Below are 19,186 nucleotides of genomic sequence, written 5' to 3' on the forward strand. Positions count from 1 at the left end.
ACCCCTTGGCCCAAGGAAGCCAGCAGCGTTTAAGGGCCAAAGGTATCCTGGAGGTTGGGGGTGAAAGTTGTATTAGTTCCCAGCACTGCCTTAACAAGTGACCACACACTTGGTGGAATAACGGAGTTTGAAACCACTTCCCACTGAAGGTTTTCCTTTGCTGGTGGCGGCATCACTTTAATCTTCGCCTCTGGCTGCACATGACCTTCTTCCCTGCACGCGCACGCGTGTGTCCAAATCTCCCTGTCCTTTCTCCTGTAAAGATACAAGTCATTGGATTTAGGGCCCACACTAAATCCAGGATGATTTCATCTCAAGATCCTTGACTGATTAATTCCCAAAGACCCTCTTTCCAAATAAGGTCACATTCAGAGTCTCTAGGTGGACGTGAGTAGGGGGGCACTGTTCAACCCACTACAGTAGTTTTTAATTAAAATCCATTTTTAAAATGATGGTTTAAGAATAATATCACTTTGATTATCTAAAATGTCCGCATTCGTTATTTTCTTGATTTTTTATAACCTGTGTTTATATCCGCTATGTTTCCATAGCGTCTCCCGTGGAAAGGAAACTCTTGAATTTTCTGTCTCAAAGAGTGATGAGGTTAGAGCAAGCCTGATGCATCGGCTCATTTAACAAGAGCCGTGGGATCGTACCGAGCCTAGCATTCCTGGACATGTCAGTGCCCCGAGCTCCACTGTGCTCCTAGTCCCAGAGTTAGCAGACCCGGCAGAGCTTCTTGCTATGCCCAACCAAGTCTGCTTTTTCATTTCCAATGTCTCTGCCCATGACCTGGTGAATAAATCCGAGTCCGGCAGGTCTCAAGGTGTAGGGACAGGGAGTGAGGTTGGAAGCCTGTGACTGTCCATCCAGCTCTACCAGTTACAAAGTTGGTATACAGTCCCTGTTTATCTCAGTGCTGTGTTTTTACTCTGCCATCTAGAACTGTAATAGTAATCAGAAAAAGATTAATGTGCCTGTTTTTAAAATAGGGATTTCAGCAAAACCACTCTAAAGGAATTCTTCCGTGAAGCCTGATGCTAGGCCCAGCTAGTTATTGCTGAAATGAAGAGTTAGAACCCAGATTTCCTGACTCAGTACAGTTGGTTTTTTTTTATGCTCACTTTGATAACCCTTTAACAGAATTCAGATTAGAATGTGCCGAACATTATGAGTAAAAGTTATTGTTTGTGTCAGCCCTGTCATTTTGATTTCCAAGTGACCATCATGGCTTGCAGTGCCCGTGGAGAGGTCAGGAGTCTTGCTTTCATATAAACAATGTTACTACCTATTCAGAGCAATTCGAGATTCTTAGACCTCCTGTAAATCCATAGTGTTTCTGAAATTTTTATCTAACACTGCAGTAACTGCTCAAAGTATTAATACTTTGAGTAATACTAAAGTACTAAGTACTTTAATATTATATAATATATAATAATATAATATATATTATATATAGAATATAATATAGAATATTATATATAATGTATATATTCTATACACATATATAGTATATATATTCTATATGCTATTATATATAATAATATATAATATAGAATATTATATAGAATATAGAATATAGAATATTATATATCATATTCTATATACTATATTATATATTATATTTATAAATATATATAATATAATATATAATATATATAATATAATATATTAAAATATATTAAATATATTAAGTATAATAAAATAGAATATATAGAATATATAGAATATAATATAGAATATTATATATACATTATATATAATATTCTATATTATATTATATTATATTATATTATATTATATTAATTATATTATATTAATTATATAATAAAGTACTTAATACTAAAGTATTAAGAGTATATAAAAGCCCTTGCTGGGGCACCTGGGTGGCTCAGCCAGTTAAGCGTCTGACTCTTGATTTTCGCTCAGGTCATGATCTTGAGGTTCCTGAATTCCAGCCCCACATCGGGCTCTGTGCTGACAGCATGGAGCCTGCTTGGGATTCTCTCTCCTTCTCTCTTCCCCTCCCCCGTTCTCATGCTCACTCTTACGGTCTCAAAATAAGTAAACTTAAAAAGTCCTTTCTGTGTCCAAATAACATACTAGTTAGTGCCTCAGTGTCTGCTAATAAATGTGAATTGATTAATTTCTAGTTGTCCTATGAACTGTAATTGGCCAAAACATATGACCAATGTTACATGTGACTCTTAAAAGAACATGAAATACTATGAAGCGGTTGTTTCATCCCGTTTCACAGCACTGTTGTCTGATGTGCTTCAGACAGGTAGGTGGGGCTTGTTTTCTAACCATCTCACTTCCAAAGTCTAGTTGTGCATCTTACTGGATTTTCTCACACACTGCACTCTTCTAGAACTCATTGTGACTGTGTTTCAGATGATGTGAGTGACTGCGTGACTGAGTTTCATTGTGTGATGTTTTTCATCAAAGCTGCTCAAAGTAGGTTATTGGTTTCTTTTGCCACCGTAGCTAGATCACACGATCTTCTTGTTGAATTCTAATCAAAGCTCATTTTTTCTCTCTTTTATTTTCAGATATTTGTATCTGCTGTTCTCCAGTGACGACCTTTTACCTTTAGACCACTGGGTATTCAATACAGAGGCTCATCCTCTGCCCGTGTTACATTTAGCCAACACCACACTTTCAGGAAATCCTGCTGTTCGATGAAAAGCAGCTCCAGAAAGACCATTCTCCCCTGTGTTTTGTTTACATGGACCACTACAGAAATCAGTCTGGAGGGGGGGCTTTTGGAAACCTGGACCTCATAAGTCAACATGGCAGGGTGAAACATGACTGTGCCCCACAAGACTTTTCAACTTGTAGATATCTCAACTTTGAAATGATTCCATTTTATACCTGACCAAAACATATTCTGATATGTGTAGGACAGCGACCTGACACGCTTTGTTTCATAAGGAGATGGTCACATGGGAAATCATGCCTGTTACTACTGTACTGTTTTTAGAGTCCTGGCATCCGGAGACCAGACTGCCTGAGAATAAGCCAAGAATGCGGAGCACCTTGTGGAAGTGAGGGATGGCCTTTGGAACTGATTATACATTTGTTCCTTCCAAAGTGGAGCAGCTTTCGAATCAGATATTTACTCATCGTTTATCCCTTTTTTCTCCATTTTTAATGGAAGGAACTAAAACAAACAACAAAAGAGCAGTGGAACCGCATCAAGAGCAAGAGGTCTGGAAAAGACAACAAAAGTACCTGTTCCTGTCTCAGTTTTCAGGTTCCCCGTTGGACGATCAGACTGGCAACCATTTCAACTCTCAATCTATTCCATTGAAATCTCTTGGTTAAATTTGATTTTCTCTGGGGGCATGATCTCACAAAGAATACTCTTCAAGTCTTCGTCTCCATACGGAATCATTGAAACTGTTGTTTATCGAAACCACTACTCACGAGCCTGGGTTTGGGATTTCGTGCATGTTGATCAGTCTAGTGTTGGTAGCATGACGACAAGTGGGGGAAATGCTGCAGTTTGTTGCCTTGAAACCCGTTTTGAGAGAAAGCCTTGGTTTTGTTGGTAGGAGATTTTATTCCCCAAACCAGCAAATCTACCAAGTGAATTTTATCCACTTTAACCTTCTTACAAATTTAGTAAAATCCCTCAACTTACAACTCTCTGTGGCTTGGCACAATTCGCTGTACTATTATGCAGCTCCAAATTTACCTTGATGAGCCAAATTACTTTTAGAACCTTATGAAATCAAAAACAAAATACAGTGAAACTTGCTCATACATTCTATCTGAAATGGGAACAGGGGGATCCTGTATTATCTCGTCAGATGAGCGAACTTTTCACAAATATTTTATGTCAAAAATAAAATTCAGCTTTTATTTTCTCCAAGGATATTTATAGAAATCCAAAGAATTAATCAGAACCACTTCAAAGTAATTTTTAGTGATAAAAGTGTGGTATAATTAATCATATTAACTAAATTTGGGATATATCTAAGGGAGTTTCTCTTACCATAAATAGATTTTGCAGTGATATTTATTTTTAAAGAAATTACTATTTCTTCATATTTGGGGGGAGGAACTGAAATTTTATCAAGAACTGTATTGTAAGATAAATATGATTGTAAGTTTTCTGTCCCTTGAATTTGTGTCACAGTGCAAGACACTTTTTCTTCTTTACGTTTAATACAAACAGCTTCCATTGACAATAAAAGTTGGGAGCATTATAATCAGTCTAGTATTTACTCTGAACTTGAAGATTTCATGAAACAGTGTTTGTGCAAGAAGCCCACCTTGGAATTCTGAAGGTTTATTTTCTTATTTTGATAGCTTTTCTTTTTCATCTCTTATTAGCACGTAGCAGATTTTAATTGGAGAAAAGATTTAATAAATTAACATAATTAAGTATTTTCTAAGGGATCATCTTACGCCACAAATAGTCCTCACAGTTCAGCAGTCGATCCATAAATGACAACCAAACCCGAGATTTTTCAGGATACATAGGAAATAAGGATGTGGAGCCAGTTGCATTATTTAAGTTTTTAAGAGAGTTAAATTTTAGCACACATTTTGAAATTATAGTATCTTTTACTACTTGAAAAGTTAAAATTTTGAAATGAGAAGGGGAGATGACTAACCTGAGAAAGGGAGAATATTTGGTTCTCAAAAAAAAACGTTAGCCTTCCTCCTAAAAGTAGCATAAGCCCACTTAGGAGTCACTAAAAAACGTGAACCCCTTGAGGTGGCGAAGACCCAGAGCCGCTGAGTAGATGGCAGCGAGTCTGCCCGTATCCTATTCAGAAGAGGGCAGAGTAAGGGGCCTTCTTGGTCTCCCAGGAGCTTCTCAAGGAAAGAGAAGACAGAGCCTCCGCCCCCTCGGCTGAATGGGGCTTAAGAGAAGGCAGAGAGGTGCATGAGTATGGCCCTTTCTGTGCAAGCGAAGAATCCGGAGAGGGGCAGGGGAAGCTTCGGTCGTCTTCACTGCCTGCTCCCTCCCTGTGATGGTAAGACTAGAGCTGACCCCAACGCTTCCATTGTTTTCTTCTCTGGATACCAAAGGCAATTAAAGTCAGCTACAAAGGACTTGCCAGTGTCATGTTTTGTTTTTATTACAGATTTTTAAACTTATTTCCTCCAGAATCAATCCTTGTCCTGTATTCTACTTACTTTCCAACAGTATTTACTTTCTTCCATCCCTCACAGTCCTTTGCATTTCGTAGACCTTATTCCTCAGGTTAAAATACTCATTACACGTCTAAGACTCTCTGCAAAGAACCTAAAGATGCTCCTTTCCAGATGCCTCTTCAGAGAGCTGACACCCCGCTTTGTGCCTTTGGCGTAAGTGTGCTGAGTAGGCTGATCAGTTGGCACATGAAAGAAAAAAATGGAGGTTGAACACCCCTCTCCCTTCTGCGTTTCTCTTTTAGAATTTTAGACTCATGCTTTTTTGTTGAAACTGGTATAAAATTGATAAAACCAAGCGAGTGCGGTCCTAACCAAGAAGTCTCAGCGCAGAAAAACAAGGCCCCGGTCAGAGGGTTCGTTCTTTCTGTCCTGTGTCTGGCACCACCTTACTTCTGCCTTTGAGCAGATGTTTATATGTAAATGTAAAATCTGGATATTGGAGGAGTGTGTCCCTTTTGTGGAATGTTGATCCTCATTCTCCGTGATGTCATCTGAGGCACCCCAGGGTGCCACGCGGTTTGGAATCGGGACCATCAGCTTCTCCTCTCCACTCTCCATTGCCAAAGTCTTTGTCAGAGCCACAGATCTGTCGATAAAAGATTGCGCTTGCCATTCTCATTACGCAGCTTCCCCTCAAGCCTGGATTTCCATGAATGAATGCGTGAGCAAGTGAGAGAATGAGTGTGCAAACACGGAGTACCTTGTAGGTGCCGAGCTTTACGCCGGGCACTCGCGAGCGTCAGACATTTTGTGATTCCAGTGGCATGCATACCATTTTCACTGTTTCCCAGTCTGAATCCTATTACAAAATCCCTAATTTTATATGTCACTTAAAGAGGAAAAGAAATGGTTTATAACATATTTTAAGCAACGTGTTACTATATAATACTAAGAGCTATAATTGTAGCTAATAACTAAAGCCTCTTGGAAAATGTTAAAGACATACTTGACTTCTGATGCAACTTTGACTAAAATATTTACTTTCGAAGTAAATTAAAGCATTCTTCTTTTGCTATATCGCCCTAATTATATAATTAAAAATTAATGTTTTATAGAAACGCTGGTTATTTTATATTCACGTACATTTTGTCATGGGTCAAATTTGCAGTTGTACGTTGTTTTTGCTCTGCCAATGGCCCTACCGATGGTCCCATGCTGTTGAATATAAAGAAAAATATACTAAAATATTTCTAAGTTCCAAATAATAGTTTCCGGTAATTGTGTTTTGAATTCTTATTTTCCTTTAGGTCTCCTTCCCTTCAAATTGGCTAACTCCTATCTTATCCACCCTTTTCATAGATACATACATAAACACAATTACACACACATTTTTAATATGGTCTGTGTTTGTTGACAAACACTAGCAAGCACAGTTGTTAGTAAGTTTTGGCTGCACACATTCTAAGCAGAATAGTTGAATAACCAGATTGTGATCTGGAGATATTTTAGTGTACTTAGTCTGGCTCAAGAACACAGGTGAAGGTGATTTTCTGTTAACTTCAGCCCATTCAGATCATGATGGAAACATTCTTTGACCTCTCACGGGTCAGCAAGCTTTTCCGTAAAGGGCCAGATGGTATTTTGGGCTTTCTACACCGTACGGTCTCTCTCTACTACTCAGCTCTGCCATTGGAACGTATGAAAGTTGCTGGAGACATTATGTAAGTGAAGGAGTATAGCTGCGTTCCAATCACACTTGATTGACAAAAGCATGGGGAGCTGGGTTTGGCCCCCGGGTCACAATCGTTAACCCTTGATCCCACGTTTAATTTCTGTAAGACCCTGTAATCCTTGATCTGCATCTTTTCTCTGTGTTTGGGTTACGCAATTCATTTTTGAAGCAGAAAGGTGTGTGTCTGTACGATTGTAAACCGAACGCTGTATGTTTTGCTGTCTTGAAAATAGATGCACTCTTCTGGACTCCGTTCAGGTCGCAGTATGATATGACTGTCATGAAAGAGGCAATTTCGTTTGTTTTGGGGGCATGGCACTTGCCTTGCCTTGTCATTGAATGCCACGGTTCCAGACCCCATGTAAAAAGGAGGGTCTCTGTGGTGTCCAAATATTCTGTTCTCTCCAAGTTCTGCCTGCTCGTTGACCTTTGGACCAGGACTCTGGATTGCTGGTGCTGGAAAAACTCCTCCACTTGAGTACTTTTAGATCCCTCCAATGAGAATAAGCTAGAATCTGACCTCTGTGCTGCAAAAACCAATCTCTTGAAAAATTTTAAGCAACAGAAAATGGGTTACGTGCCTCATTTGCCGTTTGGCAGCCACTATCCCTCTTTTAGACTGCAGGATGGTGCCGCTTCTAAATCTGAGGAGTATAGACAAAAGGTCTGTCCAAGAGGAGAGTTCTCTTGTACTGCATAACTTGACTCAAATCCTGTACAAGCCAGTACCATTATTTCAGAGTGTCGATATGCATCATTTCTAGATTAAGGCGTCCCTCAATCTCAGCCTTACATTTCCAATGTGTAACAGCTCATCTCCTAAACTTGGCTCGGGCCCAGTAGCACTCATGAAATGACTCAAAGTTACACGACTCCCTATCACTAGTAGATACGTTGCAGCGCACCAGTCACCGTGTGAGAGAGATTTTTCACTAAGGAGTTTATCAAGTTTGGGAAATTTCACTAGTTTGGGAAATTCTAGAGGGAAATCCTGTAACTGAGCTACCTTTCTAGGTCCGACATCCACAGACGGCTTCGGTTCAGTGTGGACGTGAAGCGTGTGGATGCACACGGACACATAAACCCACATACGTACATGTTAATAGGCAGAAGATTTTAAACAGTTGGCAGATGTCTTAGCAGCTATTGAATGCTACAGAGTTCTGCAAATTGCTTACCGGAACACCCCATAGAGATAAGCTCAGTTTGCTCTTGGGAAAAATTATTTCTTTGAAAACAAATTAGTTTGGGTTGGATTAACTAAATAAGGCACCCCCAGTTTTAATTACTAGATTTGGAGATTGAAATGCCATTCCGCAATCTCACTGATCTCAAATTCACTGATAAAACTTTTCCCTCAGCTAGTGAGTGGGGTAAGTATAACCTCTTAAAATCGGTACCCACTGGCCGCTCTTGAACTGATTTCCAGTCATGTCCTCCATATGTAATTTTTATAAGTTCAAGGTAATACTGTATATTAAAGATCAAATAAAGATGTTCCTTCAGTGAAAGTCTTTGTTCATCCTTCATTTGTACCCACTGATCGCAACACAGTTCGGTCTTGCTACTTACACGACATCTTTGGCTTTTTCGGTAGCTGGTAATCTTCAGTCTCCCACCTCCAGAGAGGATTTCTTTGGGTTCAGCTCATCTTCACATTTATTGATGTTATAGAAAGGGGAAGAGCTTGAGTCAAGGGTAGTTTTTACCCCATCTGATTTTGAGAAGACCAACTATAGACCGATGTAACAATCTTAACAGTAGTGCTGTGCCTGGTACCTCGACTAGTCCAACCTCTGAGGTCATCAAGCTTCAATCGCACCTTAATCACTGGACCTCATTCTGTCACATTAAAATATGACCTGATTCTTGGGCAAAAGCCTCGGGGGCTTGAGTAGGATCAGCTGGACTACAGAGAGTGGTTTAATCTACTGATGCCGTAAAGACGGGATATTTAAAACCCTGAGCCCATGTGGCATCCAGTTAGGTAATGGGAAAACCTTCTGAAGCAGCAGCTAATTTACACCCTCGGGGTCTCTTTCTTTCCAGCACAGTCAATGTCAACTTAATCAACATTTTAAGCTTGGAAATTTACGTTGCCAGTGTACCAAAATGCATTGTGGGCTTACCTTTTCAAGACCAACTTAAACTAGGACCAGATACAAGAACAAGGATCTCCAAATGACTATGATTTGACAAAATCTGGGCCTGTCTGCCAGATACCTGAAATTTCCACCAGTATTTTACTGGGTTGCAAAAGACTGTCACCGTGCAAATAGCCTTTGTGTTAAGAGAATGGGTTCAGCATAGAAGGCATCGTAGATGGGTGATTGCCAGGGACTAGGGGGTGGGGGAAATGGGGGGAAATGTTGGCCAAAGGGCACAAGCCTCTATAAGGTAAATACGTTCTGGGGATGTAATGTACCAATGGTGACCAATGGTGACCATCGGTCATTTTATTAATGACCGTATTCTAATTAATACCATATTCCATACTTGAAACTTGCTAAGAAAGTAGAAGTTTTAGTGTTCTCACCACACACACAGAAGTATGTAAGATGATGGATATGTTAACCTTATTGTGGTTATCATTGCACAATATATATCAGAGAGCAAATCATATGCACCTTGAGTTTGTACCACATACATCAATAAAGCTGTTTTTAAAAAAAAAACATAGGAAAAAAAGCTTTTTTAAAAAAAAAAGCTTTGCTGAGATATAAGTGGCATGCCACATAAGATGAGACTGTAGGTCATTGGCTGACCTAACAATTTCTTTTTATTTTGTGGTAAAACATAACATAAAATTTGCCCTTTTAACCAGTTTTAAGCATACAGTCCCTTGGCATTAATAGTTACATTAATGATGTTGTGTAACCGCCATCACTGTCTCCAAAACGTGCCTTTCACTGCAGATAATCTCTGTAACCACTAAGAAATAACTCCCCATTCTCCCCTTGCAAAAAATCCCAATTTCTTAACACCAAGGGAAATCACAATTTTCTTGTTGGTAAAAGCAGGATAGTACAGGATTTTTAGAATTCTCTTTTGAGAAAAATCCATATACCTGGCCTGAAATGAGCTCACGAGTTCATTTAGTTTTTAATGATTTTTATTAGCAGATCCAAGTCATCATTTCTGAAGGAATAGAAATTGTTTTTTAATAAGGAGGGGAAGGGCAGTTAGAACAGGGCAGTAAAGGGACACGTGGGTGGCTCAGTCAGTTGAGGTCTGATGCTTGATCTCGGCTCAGGTCATGATCCCAGGGGTGTGGGATGGAGCCCTGTGTGGGGCTCTGTGCTGAGTGTGGAGCCTGCTTAAGATTCTCTCTCTGCCTGCCTTTGCCCCTCCCCTGCTCACTCTCTCTCTCTGTAAACCAAAAAAAAAAAAAAAAAAGGGGGGGAGGAGGAGGGGGCGGCGGAGGAGGAGAAAAGAACAGGGCAGTAAAGAGCCCAGAAAACCATCTAGCTCTACCCCTCTTCATTGTATACATAAAGAAATTAAAACCAAAAGAGGGGTAAAATAAAGGCATTAGATGATCTTTAAGATGGTTTTCCAGTTTCATCATTCATGATTCTATGAAATAAGACTTGCACAGTTTTGCTTTAAAAAAGTTTAATAGCGGGGCACCTGGGTGGCGCAGTCGGTTAAGCGTCCGACTTCAGCCAGGTCACGATCTCGCGGTCCGGGAGTTCGAGCCCCACATCAGGCTCTGGGCTGATGGCTCAGAGCCTGGAGCCTGTTTCCGATTCTGTGTCTCCCTCTCTCTCTGCCCCTCCCCCGTTCATGCTCTGTCTCTCTCTGTCCCAAAAATAAATAAACGTTGAAAAAAAAATTAAAAAAAAAAAAGTTTAATAGCAAGCAAATATGTTCATAATGTGAACCAAGCAGTTTGTTGAAGCAGTTTAAAAACCATTGAAGTCACTTTTTTGCTCACATACACAGAAAAACAAAACAAAACACTAAAAGTGGCATTTATCTTTGTGGGGTAAGGTGTAAGAATTTTATGGTATTTGTTCAACTTTAAAGAAAAAACAGCTTCATTGAGGTGGGATTTACATGTGGCTTTCCCGTTTTAGGTGGGAATATTAGTGCTTGTTGAGTAAGCTTAGAGGCTCCTACAACACTCTCATAAGCCACAAAGACCCTGCCTGCCCATTTGCAATCAGTCTTCATTCCTAGCCTAGCCTCTGACAACCACTAATCTACGTTGTGTCTTTACAGATTTGCCTTTTCTGGACATTTCGTATAAATGGCATCATTCATAGGTGGTCTTTTGCATGTGGCTTCTTTAATCTAGCAAAACGTTTCAAGCTTTATCCATGCGGTAGCAAGTATCAGGAGTTCATTCCTTTTTGTTGCTGGAAATAACTTCACTGTATGGATATACCATATTTTGTTTATCCACTCACCAAGGGACGAATGTTTGGATCGTCTCCACTTTTTGGCTATTGTGAAAACGCGGTCAGGTGAAAGGGCGGGCCTACGCCTGCCGACTCCATCTTGTTCTGTGTCCTTCACCTAGACCACGCCTCCTCCCCTTGAGTAACCTCCCGCTCACCCATTCAAACTTCCTGATCAAAACACGCCCAGCGACCTGCCTAACGGGACTCTGACCCTTCCCCAGCCAATTGGCCGAGGCCACGACCCTTCCCCAGCCAATCGGCTGCCCCTAGACCCCTATAAAACCTTTGTGGTTTTGAAACTCGCTCTCTCTCCCCGGTATCTCACCGCTGCGTCGGTGCGGGTAGGGGATTGAGCTCGAGCTAGCTCGAATAAAGGCTCTTTTGCTTTTGCATCGGACCCGGCTCCCTGGTGGTCTTTGGGGATCACGAATTCTGGGCATAACATCAGGAACGTTTGCATAAAAGTCGTTGCGCGGACATTTTCATTTCTCTCGGGTATGTACTTAGGAGTGGAATTGCTAGGTAATAAGTAAAGTTATGGGTAACTCTTGAAGAAACTACCAGACTGTCTTTCAAACTGGTTTTTTTCCATTCCCACCAGCTGTGTACAAGGGTGAGAGGATCAGTTTCTCCACATCCCCCACCAACGTTTGTTATTTTTGATCTTTTTTATAGCTGTTTTAGTGGGTGTGGAGTTGTAGCTCAATGTAGTTTTAATTTGCATTTCCCTAATGACTAATGGTTGACTCTCTATGCTCTTAGCCACTCGTGTGTGTTTTGTAAAATGTCTGCTCAAATATTATGCCCACTTAAAAAATAGGATTGTCTGTCTTACTGAGTTGTAAGAGCTCTTTCTGTATTCTATATTTATTTTCTTTAACATTGTGGTTTTTCTCTCCTTTTTTTTTTTTTTTTTTTAATTTTTTTTTTCAACGTTTATTTATTTTTGGGACAGAGAGAGACAGAGCATGAACGGGGGAGGGGCAGAGAGAGAGGGAGACACAGACTCGGAAACAGGCTCCAGGCTCTGAGCCATCAGCCCAGAGCCCGACGCGGGGCTCGAACTCACGGACCGCGAGATCGTGACCTGGCTGAAGTCGGACGCTTAACCGACTGCGCCACCCAGGTGCCCCTCTCTCCTTTTTTTAATAAATGTTGTATTTACTGTTTGTGAGACACATGAGTGGGGGAGGTGCAAAGAGAGGGGGACAGAGAACCCCAGCGGGCTCTGTGCTGACAGGCTGACAGTAGTAAGCCCGACACGGGGCTCGAATTCACGAACTTCGAGATCATGGCCTGAGCTGAAGTCGGATGCTCAACCAACTGAGCCGCCCAGGCGCTGCATATCTTTTCATTTTTAATGGTGTATTTTGAAATACAAAATATTTTGATTTCGATAATGGACAGTTTACCAACGTTTTGTTTTACAGATTGTCCTCTTTTTTTTTTTTTTTTTGGCCTAATCCAAGGTTACAGAAACTTGAGACCTATGTTTTCTCCTAAAAGTTTTATAATTTTAGCTCTTACATTTTAGGGCTCCGATCCATTTTGAATTAATTTTTCATGTATGGTAACGGTCTACAGTCATTTTTGCATGTGAGTATTTAATTATCCTAGTACTATTTATTGAAAAGATTGCTCTTTCCCTATTAAAATTGCTTTGATACCTTTGTGAAATATCCATTGATCATAAATGTGAGATTTTATTGCCAAATTCTTAATTATTTTTCCATGGATCTATGTCTTTCCTTGTGCCAATACCACATTAGGTTGATTACTATTGCTTTAGGGCAGTGGTTCTCAACCAAGGGGTAATTTTGCCCTACCTCCCCATTTGACAATGTCTGAAGACATTTTTATTTTTTGAAAGAGAGAGAGAGAGAGAGAATCTGAAGCAGGCTCCACACTCAGCACAGAGCTGGACACCAGGCTCAATCCCACGACCCCGGGATCATGACCTGACCAAGAGTCTGATGCTCAACCGAGGCACCCAGGAGCCGCTGAAGACATTTTTGATTGTCATGACTGTGGGGCAGGGGAGTGCTGCTGACATTAGTGGGTGAAGACCGGGGACAGAGATAGTATTTATTCACTCCTTTCCCCACCTTGATAATAGCTTACTCTTCGGTTTGTTGGCATAGCTTACAATTTTTACTAAAAAGAGGACATTTCATGTAATACGTTTTTTTTTTTTTTTTTTAATTTTTTTTTTTCAACGTTTATTTATTTTTGGGACAGAGAGAGACAGAGCATGAAAGGGGGAGGGGCAGAGAGAGAGGGAGACACAGACTCGGAAACAGGCTCCAGGCTCTGAGCCATCAGCCCAGAGCCCGACGCGGGGCTCGAACCCACGGACCGCGAGATCGTGACCTGGCTGAAGTTGGACGCTTAACCGACTGCGCCACCCAGGCGCCCCTCATGTAATACGTTTTTATAACGACTGTGGATTCGGATCTGTTCTCCTCCACCCAAGGAGGTGGTGGTGGTTGCTATTGCCGTGTTTTGTGTAGTGCTTGCCTTGCACTAATTGTATGGACGTTGTCTTTCCTGGCCACCGAGGTCTCTGCTCAGTTTTGTACTTTTTTTTTTTTTAATGCTTATTTATTTTTGAGAGAGACAGAGACAGAGTGTGAGCGGGGGAGGGGCAGAGAGAAGGGGAGACCGAATCTGAAGGAGGCTCCAGGCTCTGAGCAAGCTATCAGCACAGAGCCTGACGCGGGGCGCGAACTCACAAACTGTGAGATCATGACCTGAGCCGACGTCCGACACTTAACCGACTGAGCCACCCAGGCGCCCCTCAGTTTTGTACTTTTAAATCTTACTTCTATTTTTAGATCTGGCTTCCCGGAGTCATCCCTGTGTCAGCATTACTTAGAGGTCAGTCAATAATTTGTCAAAAGTTGTACTCAAATACCTTGGCCAGTGGAGCTGTGTGTAGGTTGGGGAACCCATTCAAAGTTCAGGAAGTTTACATGCCTTCCCTAGCTTTTGACCGTAGGCCCTCGTGTGTGTGTGTGTGTGTGTGTGTGTGTGTGTGTGCGCGCGCGCGCGCGCGTGCACACGGGCTGCCTGTATCCAAGGTCTCACATTCAGCCAGGAGTGTATATAAAAGGTCTGGGCTCCTTCTGGTCTCGCTGAATGTGTGCTCTGCTTGGCCCTGCTTTTGTGTGCAGCCTTCTGGACCGCCAGGGATGTGTGGCCAGCTAGAGTGTGGTTGTGTCACTCCACAAATCTAGCTCCCTGCTACGTTTCTGGCCAGTGTGCCAGTGTGTTGATTGTCCCCACCAGAATTCAAACCTCAGGTTAGCTGCATTCACCTTTCCCGTTCATTGGCCACTGAGATGGCTTCTGTTGCTAACAACGCCCAAGGGAGTGTTTTTCTGCACACCATTCTCAACCAAGTGGTCCCCTCGGAGCTTGTCCTGCTCTGCTAGATAGACCTGCCACTGGGAAGGGGCTGGAAGAGGGCAGGAGCAGCTCTAGGCTAAAATACCACAGGCACACTGTTCTTACCCCCAAGTCAGAGATTTTTCTTCAATAAGCACTTGTTGATTTATTGTACACCTTTGCTCAACTTCAAGAAATGTCCGTTTTGTTACTTTGGGGGGGTGGGGGGGGAAGGATCTCTCCTCACTCTGCCATTTGCCATTCCAGGGATAAATAGAAGATGGATGGATGGATGGATGGATGGAAGGAAGGATATCTTTATGGAGATTCTTCATAAATTTCTCTACAAATTGTAGCCTTCTTAAAAGCTTTATTCTTTAATCCTGTTCATCTTTTGTGTTGCCACATACTGAAAATTTTACAGAATTTTCCTCGACTTCCCCCAGTTTCAAGAGACTTCTTGCATATTTGTACATCCATCGTCCTTTATACCGTTGTGCCCTACCTTCATTGTGGACACGCCTTTACTTCCTCAACTAGATTGTCAGCGGCTTAAGGGCGTAGCCAGTATACTAGTCACCTTTTTAATCCACTTAACAACCTAAATATGTGTTGAACGAACCCCCAGTTCTCAGACCTCGGTACTTACCACCAGACCAGTCTGCCCCATTTAAGGCGGATTATAGTCCATTCCTCTTGATTTGGAGTTTTCTATCAACAAAAAATTTATCAAAGCCACAGACACTAAGAAAAGTCTAAGTGCCCAAAAGGGATATGGTATGCATTGTGTCCTTTTTATGCAAATGTGCTGTTGACACACAGAATGTCAGGAAAGCCTAGTGGGAGGAACAGGGATCTCTTGATTAGTTAGGACTCCAAAATTGTAGACCTTAGTCTTCCCCTGACTGATTGCAAGGCCTTACATAAGTCATTCAACTTTTCTGGAGCTCGGTGCATGTTCTATAAAATGAAGGACCTGGGCTAGAAAACTTGAATGTGATGCATAAAATAATTAAATGGTTATTATGTTCCGCACACATTTATTGAACTTCCACAGTTTCCAGAAGCTCTAAAAAGCTTCAAATATACACAAATCAAAATAAAATCTGGGGCGCCTGGGTGACTCAGTCTGTTGAGCATCCGACTTCGGCTCAGGTCACGATCTCACGGTTTGTGGGTTCGAGCTCCGTGTCAGGCTCTGTGCTGACGGCTCAGAGCCTGGAGCCTGCTGTCGATTCTGTCTCCCTCTCTCTCTGCCTCTCCCCTGCTCATGCTCTCTCTCTGTCTCAAAAATAAAGATAAACATTAAAAATAAATTAAAAAAAAAAAAAAATCTCCACCCTCAACCAGGGACTGGCCTGCTTGATATTGTGACAAATGCTCTACGAGCGGAATACATTGTGTCTTATATACAGCAGGAGGAGCACGTAATCAAGTTTAGGATGGGTTTGGAGGGGAGAGGGTCACCAAGAGAGATTCTTCAGGAGCTGATATTTGAACTAAATTGTAAGAGGAAGTGGGTTTGAAGATAAGGAGGAAAGGAGGCATTTGATAAGGCAAAGAAAGATACCTGAAGAAGCAGGGGGTATGATTTCCAAAGGTGGGAAGACTAGCCTTGAACCTGAGAAAGGGCATCCACTTCACAGAGACCCACGAAACAATGCTGTTCTCTTCAGGCCCGGAGACTGCATTGTCCATGGCCCGCATTAGGCCCACAGGGGGCCCCACCAAGGGTCCCGGGACTGCCTCTCCCTTCTGAAAGCCTGGGTTCCGCCGTCTCCAAGGAAAGACAAAAAAAGACTTCACTTAGGAAGTGGTTGAGGGACTCTCCTAAAAATGTCTTTCAAAAATACTCATTAAAACTTTGACTCCAAAACGAGGAAGCGTGGCCTCTGTGTTTTCAAACAGTTCAGCAGCAGGAAGCCAGAAATGCAGGCCACTAGAGGGCGATGGTCTCAATTTACTTTATTTTTATTTATTTGCTCTTCAGCAGGCTGAAGCCTGTGAGGCCAGAGCCGCAGTGAAACCTCTTGTGTGTTTCAATACACCCTAACGTCAGCTAACGGAGGATGCCACAGCTCCTGCTGCGGGACAAAACTGACACTGAGGCTTCTCTGGGACCTACAGCGGTCCCACCTGCCCCGGAGCTCATGCCGCGCGGAAACCAAGTCAGCGATGGGATGTTTGCCGAACAGAAGACAAACGCCGCCTGAAAAAGACTTTGCCGTTTCCCTCCAAACATGCCCCTCCTTCCTTTAAAGCCTTTGAACTTCTAGGTAAGAGTCGTTAGAGGATGAAAAATAGCTCCGTCAGAAGACAGACCTAGGAAAATTCTAATTCCAACCCTACAAATGGTTTTAGCTCAACAGATCTATTGTGGAACGGTATATGTAATGATGTTTCATAAATGAAATTGTAATCGCCCGCCGGTTTTCCTCTTTATACAGCTCCGCTTATGTCCTCTCGGAATTATTTTTTCTTTGAACATTTATTGAGCCTCCACGTGCCAGAACTGTGCCCGGCACTGGAGATACAGCATCAACTCTGGCAATTGGGGATCCACTTGTGGCTAGAAGAGGTTAGATGGGCAAGCCGGAGAGCACGCTCTCTAGGAAAGGTGTGCACCTGTTGCCCCCGGAGCTTGGGAGACGGCACTGCGGGGGTGCGGGCAGGAGGATGTGCCAGGGCGACCGCGAGCCCTGACTGTAAGTCCTCCCTGTCTGCGAAGTGAGTGTTCCTAAGCAAGGGCAAGGTTTGAGGGCGAGGGCTGCACCTTTGGGAGTAGGCAGGGCTCCTAGGCGGCCAGCAGAGCGCAGAGGAACCCAAACCACCCTCACTCGGAGGAAGCACGAGGCTGACGTTTGAGGGATGGGGAGCTTGTTGGATGTGGGAGGAGCCGGGCTGCAGCACACAGGGAAAGACATTCTAGGAAAAGCGAGCGTCAACTTTAAGACACGGAGTTAAGGAGGAGAGCGCATGTTACAGCCACCAGCCCGTCCAGGCAGGGCTGCAGGGTGGTCAGCGCGGTACGTGGCGGGGTCCAGCGAGCTGGGGGCAGACCGGAGACGTGCCCGGGCCCAGTCACCTGACAGCCGGCCATCTACTGCAGAGAGCTGGGCTTTTACTGGAGCCAGAGAGAGCCCTGGGTGACGGAGCGTGCGAGACCGATCGCTCTGTTTTTAAGGGGTCTGCGTGGACAACCCATGGTTGGGGGCAGGCCGTTAAGAGGCTACTGAATTAATCCAGGTGAGGAGCCGTGATGACTCAGACCAGTAGTGAGGACAGTGAGTTGGTCTGTATCCTGAAGGAAAAGCCAACGCGATTTGTTCATTGATTGGCGATCACTGCGTGCAGAAGAGACAAGTCAAGGTCGGCTCCCAAGTGTTTGACCAGAGCGATGGCAGGATGGAGTTACCCTTCGCTGAATGGGAAAGACGAAGATCTGGGAGGAGTGTGGTGAGGGGTTTGCTGGAGTTCACCAGAGTCCGGGCTGGAGGGGGAACCTTAGCTACCTAGCCACATGGCCGCCTTGCAGTCACGCAGGGGGACACTCAGCAGCAAGAGAGGGAAGCCTTGGGGGAGTGGGGTGGGGGCCTGAGGTCCAGGGGAAGAGAATGAAGACCGTGGCCGAAGGGGGTGGGAGACACCACCACACGAGTGCTGGGAATCCACCACTGGGCTCGGCAACCTGGGCTCATTGGTGACCTTGACAGAAACTCTTCTGTGGAACGGTGGGGACCAAAGCCAGTTCGGGGCGGGATCAAGAAGAAGCGGGAGGGGAAGAGATGGAGACCAGCGTCAGCAACTCTTCAGAAGAGTTTTGCTGCAATGAGGAGCGTGAAAACAGGCCGTAGCCACGCAAAAGAGGCTCGGGACCAAAGACAGGTTTTCTTTTAGAAGGACATACTTCGACGTGTTGCGATGGAAACATCCAGGAGGGAGAATCTGCTGCTGTGGGAGGAAGGGTGGCCACTGGAGCCGTGTGGCTAGGGGGGTAAGGGTGTGCGATGGTTGGTGCCCGGGAGAAGGTGGAGGGGGTGGGATCTAAGGAGATTTAAGGAGAAAGGAGGTGAGAAAAGGCATCAGAAACCGTTTCAGGGGAACGGGGAGATACGGGAGACTGAGGAAGCTGCCCCCGTTTCGTCATCTGCTGTAAGAACTCTACCAGCCATCTTTCATCAATGCTCACACCAAGGGCCACTGAAAAAGCCAAAATGGAATTTTAACAAGGAAAGAGAAATCTTTTTAAAAGCGTTGAAGAACTAAAAGCTAGCAGAGTATCATCAGACCCAAATCTGGAAGCCGTGAACCCAAAGAACCCAAAGAAGTCAGGCCCACGCTCAAGGCCACCTTTGACCCGAGGGCATTTGGTGATAGGGAAGAAACTGCTGGGGCACTGAGTTCCTCAGCGGCACCGGAGCGGGGCATCCAATTCAGCTGACCGCACGGATTCCCCGTCCTTCGGGCTCCCCCTCAGTCCTCTGTGCATCTGTGGGACACTGCTGGGCACCCCTCTGGGCACCGCGGGGACAGGACACAACCCTGGGTG

The 19,186-nt window shown here is 43.6% G+C and overlaps 1 protein-coding gene across 2 annotated transcripts in view; it reads left to right on the forward strand.

Moving 5' to 3' along the window:
• The window catches only part of MAN1A2 (mannosidase alpha class 1A member 2), a 180,554-nt gene extending 174,177 nt beyond the window's left edge, over positions 1 to 6,377 (forward strand). For both annotated transcript variants that reach the window (XM_040471441.1, XM_040471440.1), the window contains one exon: positions 2,553 to 6,377. In XM_040471441.1, the coding sequence (XP_040327375.1) occupies positions 2,553 to 2,579 (27 nt within the window). In that variant the 3' untranslated portion in view covers positions 2,580 to 6,377. The remainder of the gene's footprint in view (positions 1 to 2,552) is intronic.
• The last annotated feature ends 12,809 nt before the right edge of the window (positions 6,378 to 19,186 follow it).

This window comes from Herpailurus yagouaroundi, unplaced genomic scaffold, assembly GCF_014898765.1.
Source record: "Herpailurus yagouaroundi ecotype Mexico unplaced genomic scaffold, PumYag 77, whole genome shotgun sequence".
Classification (NCBI taxonomy): domain Eukaryota; kingdom Metazoa; phylum Chordata; class Mammalia; order Carnivora; family Felidae; genus Herpailurus; species Herpailurus yagouaroundi.